The sequence below is a fragment of the Petaurus breviceps genome, unplaced genomic scaffold (genome assembly GCF_028583685.1).
Source record: "Petaurus breviceps papuanus isolate PSGF00001 unplaced genomic scaffold, PetGlider_PUasm1.0 78, whole genome shotgun sequence".
NCBI lineage: Eukaryota > Metazoa > Chordata > Mammalia > Diprotodontia > Petauridae > Petaurus > Petaurus breviceps.
The window spans coordinates 1342680-1347996 of NW_027186502.1; the positions used below are offsets into that span (position 1 = coordinate 1342680).

General features: G+C 41.8%; 1 protein-coding gene across 4 annotated transcripts in view; it reads right to left on the reverse strand.

Annotated features, from left to right (window-relative positions):
- Positions 1-706: 706 nt before the first annotated feature.
- Positions 707-5317, reverse strand: part of NTF3 (neurotrophin 3) — a 138492-nt gene continuing 133881 nt past the window's right edge. For all 4 annotated transcript variants that reach the window (XM_069106088.1, XM_069106087.1, XM_069106086.1 and 1 more), the window contains exon 2: positions 707-1810. In XM_069106088.1, the coding sequence (XP_068962189.1) occupies positions 1022-1789 (768 nt within the window). In that variant the 5' untranslated portion in view covers positions 1790-1810 and the 3' untranslated portion in view covers positions 707-1021. The remainder of the gene's footprint in view (positions 1811-5317) is intronic.

Sequence of the window (5317 nt, forward strand, 5' to 3'; positions counted from 1 at the left end):
AAAACTACAGATTACTGAGAAAGAAGGGGATATCTATATTTTATATATCCTTATCTGTGAACATTTTGTTTCCCCCTCAGTAGAATGTAAGCTCCTAGAGGATAGGGAATGTCCCATTTTTTTCTTTGGATCCCCGGTGCCTATCACAAAGCAGATGCTTACTAAGTGATTACAAGGCTGGACTGAAAAGAGACCAACAGTCGGTGGAAGTCAGCTGATCACAAATAAATAATATTTTATGATTAAATTATCTTTTATATATTATTTTCGTAAGCCACTTTGCCTTGCTTCCTGGTAGTCATAAAAATAAAATGTCTATTAAAAAACACTTTAATTTTTTTCCCCTAGGACTCTAGAAGGAAACAGAAGCATGAAGACCAATCACAAAACAAAATCAACAGTAACAACACAAAACCCCAAACAACAACCACGTTTGAAAGAAACTCCTAAAACTAAGATTGCCAGGCTGGCTGTTGTGGTCCCAGGGCCATAACACAGAAGAAAGTGGTAATTCTTCCTGGCAAAAGAGAGACAGCACACATATGAAAAAGTGACCTTGACAGTGAACTTGAGGGTTGGAATGGAAGTTTTGCTTTGGAGGCTAAAGGGCATCATCACTTTCAGAGGAGAAGATAACAGTTCTTTTAATTAAACATGAAAAAGTATATAAGGGGTATAAATGTGTCTATACACAACTCTGAAATCATTCGATTTTAACATGTTTACTAAAATGACAGTCATGGCATTGACAATACTGAATGCAAATACTGGCATACACAGATTTTACAGAGAGCCTACTGGGAGAGCAGAAGCACAAAACACAGTCTAACGGATGGTAGAAGCCTGAAGGGAGACAAGCACACTGATTTTATTGGGGAGAAAAGATTATATATTGTAGAGTCGCTGAAGTTTAATAAATAAAGGTCAACTTATAATATATAAAAACAATATAAACATTTATATGCTACATGCATATCATATAATTTAATGTAATAATTTATATATGGGGAGAGATGCCAACTTATGTTCTTCCGATTTTCCTTGACAAGGCACAAACACAGGATGTGTCTATCCTTATCCATCTCCAGCCCACAAGTTTGTTGTTCTCTGAGGTCAGTGCTCGGACATAGGTCTGCGAAGTTTTGCACTGAGAGTTCCAGTGTTTGTCGTCAATCCCCCTACAGCCGTTTTTGACGGGTCTGGCTTCTTTACATCTGGTTTCATAAAAATACTGTTTGACAGGAGAGTTGCCGGTTTTGATCTCCCCCAGTACAGTTACCTGGTGTCCCCGAATGTCGATGGCAGATGACTTGTCTGTCACCCACAAACTCTCACTGTCACACACAGAATACTCCCCACGATGACTTTTGTGCTCAGCGTACCTTTTTCGTCGGGAAGTTCTGTTCACCACCACTGGGTTAGCCACAAAATCCTCCGTGAGGTACAAGGGTGGGGGTTCCAAAGGGGTGCTGTCACTCAACAGGACCCGGGGGGAGTTGTAGCGTCTCTGCTGGCGCAACAATTCCGTGTCCATGGCAGCCATTGGCTGGAAGTCTGATTTCAAGGGCTCTGCCCCGTCTGGGCCCCGGGGGGCTTTCGGCAGGGCGCTCTGGTAGTCTTCCTTAACGTCTACCATCTGCTTGGAGAGCTTGTTTTTCAAAATGTCTGCCTGGATCAATCTGATGATGAGGGAATTTAGCGAATCTTCTGGCAAACTCCTCTGCTCCATGATGTTAGCTTGGATGCCACGGAGATAAGCGAGAAATATCACATAAAACAAGATGGACATCACCTTGTTCACCTGTAAGATCTGAAAAAGGAAACACAAAGGTTAATGGGGTCTGTGGTGACTGAAAGTGCTGGGTCCAAAGGTACAGTCGTACCAAGCAAGCACTTTGACTCATGTGGCTCTGAAGGCTAGAAATTGCCCCCCAAAGTCATCTCATTCATCCTCCTCCCCAACTTCTGTAGAACTTTTCTAAAACTCATCTCGATAATAACAACCTGAAACATTAAACCATTTTCTTACTCCAAGAGCTCTGTCCTCCCTCCCTCTGCATCTGGAGTTTGAAGACCTGGGATCCCATCCTGGGTTTCACTTACCACCTGTGTGACTCTGCACAAGTCACTTCATCAATCTTGCCCTGCATCAAATGAGCTAATGTTTATAAAGTGCTTATTATAATGCACAGTGTCTGGTAAACAGTAGGTGCTTAATAGATGTTTGTTCCTTTCTCCCTTCATTTGAATATTAGAAGGTAAGACTAAGTAATCTGTAAAATCCTATAAAATTCGAACCCTATGACCTAACAAGCTCGTAAGGTTTGAGATGGATAGATCTGTATTATCTACTTTTGGGAGTAGGGAAGGAGAGGGAAAGGAAACCCAAATTTCGATTATTTAAACAAAATCATATTGAAATCTGAAGAATGGAGAGACCAGGTAATCTCAAAGCAAACATTTCAGTGGCAAAGTTAGCACCAGAACCCCACTTTTTGGACCCAATTCCCTCTGACAAAAAGATAATAGCCCTTACTCCGAGTCTACATCCCCCGTTTAATTTTCTGTGATAGAATGGAAGTGAGAGGCTATTCTTCTTGTTCCTTCTTTATCACTCTGGAATGGACAGATACATGACCAACCTGGAGATACAAATAAGAAGTAAAAAAATGAAAACCATCCCCAAGATCTCCGTCGCGTACTGGACTGAACCCATCTTCACTGTCATTTGGGATAGCTTCAGTAAGCACAGTTCTGTACCCTCCAGTTTAACTCTTATCCTATCATTTTGTTGGCTAGGTTCAACTCAGACGCATTAATTCATTCCATGAACAGACATGTGTTAAATGCCTACTGTCTGCACAGCATGGAGTTAGGTCCTGGAGATAACACAAAGTTTAGAGATGACAATCCTTAACCTCACAGCATTTATAGTATAGTAGGCAAAAAAGAAGACATAATACAAAATTAACTATTATACACAACATTACATTGGAAAGGTGTGTGTGAGTGTGGCGAGTATCATAGGAGGTCTGCAGGAGAACATGTTATGAGCAGGTGGCACTTAGGGAAAGCCTCCTAGAAGAGGTGGCCCTCGAGCTGGACTTTGAAAGGTGTGTAGGAAACTCAACAGGTAAAGCCAGGGCACTTCAGAGACAGGATCTGAGAATTCTAGCCTGACACAATTAGGGATGCCAGAGAGATCAGTCTATCCATCCGGCTTTCAGACAGGATTACAACTAAACAAGTCATCCCAGACAGAGAGTCTATGAGCATAAATGTACAGAGAACCTGCCAAATTTCACAGTCACTTTACTAAATGGTTTGGGTATGGAACTAACAATACACACGGTTCAATCTCTTTTAGGCTAACAGAGGAGACAACATAAACAACAGATGCCACACACATAAACAGAGTAATTATAAGAGAAAGGTGACTGTAACACTGGGCAGTTAGTGGGGATCTGCCCCATATGGTACTATTGAGTTGGGGAATGGAAACACTGAATCAGGGAAAGCTACAGAGAGGAGGTAGGTTTGAGCTACAATTAAAGGAGGGAGGGATGGTGGGCAGAAGGGAAAATGTTTTCCATGTTGTGGGTCAATCAGAGAAAAAGGCCTGAAACCTATGTAAAGATGACAGCATTACGAATCAGAGCAAATCCTGTTCAACTGAAATGAGGGGCATAGTTTTTACTTTTTCTTGACTACCTACTCTTGCCCTTTTAAAAATCTTACCTGCTCTTCTAGACCCAGATTAAACATTACCTCTATGAAACCTTCCACGATTCCCTGTCACGATGGGGAGCTCTCTTGTACAAACCTTGACACCTAGCTTCTATACTGCTTTTATACACTTACCACATTTTGCCTTGTTCCATAGGTATTTTGTCTATGACCAGTGAGATGGATAGAGGGAGGGGGAGGGGGAGGGAGAGGGAGAGAGAGAGAGAGAGGAAGGCACAGAGGAGAGGGAGGGAAAGAGAAGCAAGAGAAACTGTAGAATCACAAGACATGGGTTTGAATTCTAGCTCTAATACTTACTACATATGTGAAGATGAGCAAGCCTCTTAATTTCTCTGTATCTCAGTTTCCTCTCTTGTAAAATGGGAATAATGATCATATATATATACACATACATACAGATTTGCCTTATGGAGGGCAATTGGGGTTAAGTGACTTGCCCAAGGTCACACGGCTAGTTTTTGTGTTAAGTGTCTGAGGCCAGATTTGAACTCAGGTCCTCCTAACTCCAGGGCTGGTGCTCTATTCACTGTGACATCTAGCTGCCCCAATGATGATTATATTACCTACCTCAGAGATTTGCTGTGATAAAATAGCTTTGTAAACTTTAAAGGACTGTGTAACCTACTGGGAACTACCAGAGGGCAAAGGAACTGATTTCTGTACACTTCTGTGTCCTCTGCTGTGTCCACATGTTGACCATAATGTGTGTTTAATAATAATTTGTTGAAAGAATAAATGAATGTAGCAGGTGAGAAATGGCAGGTAGGACAGGATCAGCTGCTAAAGAGTTTTCTTAAGCAATCAAATATCTTTATTTGATCAGAAGGTATAAAGGAAGTCATTTCAGTTGGAAAGGGTGAGGAAGCTATGTTTAACATCAACAGGCATAAAAAAAAGACTTTAATTTGCAATGTTCATAGTAATTTGAGCCTAGAAAAATTCTGACAGTGAAGGAGGGCAAAAAAGGGAAGGTTTGCCTTTTTTTTTTTTTTAAAGCAATCGGGGTTAACTAACTTGCTCAAGGTTACATGGCCAGTTATTTCTGGGTGTGGTGCTAAGTATCTGAGCCCAGATTTGATCCCCAGGTCATCCCGACACTGGAGCTGGTGCTCTTACTCACTGAGCCACCTGGCCACCCCTAAGCAATTGGGGTTAAGTAACTTGCTCAAGGTTACACGGCCAGGTGTTTCTGGGTGGGTGCTAAGTGTCTGAGCCTGGATTCAATCCCCAGGTCATCCCGACACTGGAGCCGGTGCTCTTACTCTTTGTGCTACCTGGCTGCCACCCCTGGTTTGCCTGTTTTTAAATAAATTTCTACAAGAATATGTAACTTTTCCCATAAATAACAGCAAGCTACGAGCAGTATACCAGTTCCCTGCTTCTTGAGGTAAAGTTCTATCCATTCTATCACACCATTAGGTCACCATCATGTGTATTCATTCCCCGAAAGAAATTTGGCTAGGAATATAGGATTAAAATATGCCACAGGTCAAGAGAAAGGGGGAAAGAGGGTAGAGAGAGAAAAAAGGCAAGGGAATGAAGAGGAAAAGAGAGGAGAGAGATGGAGAGA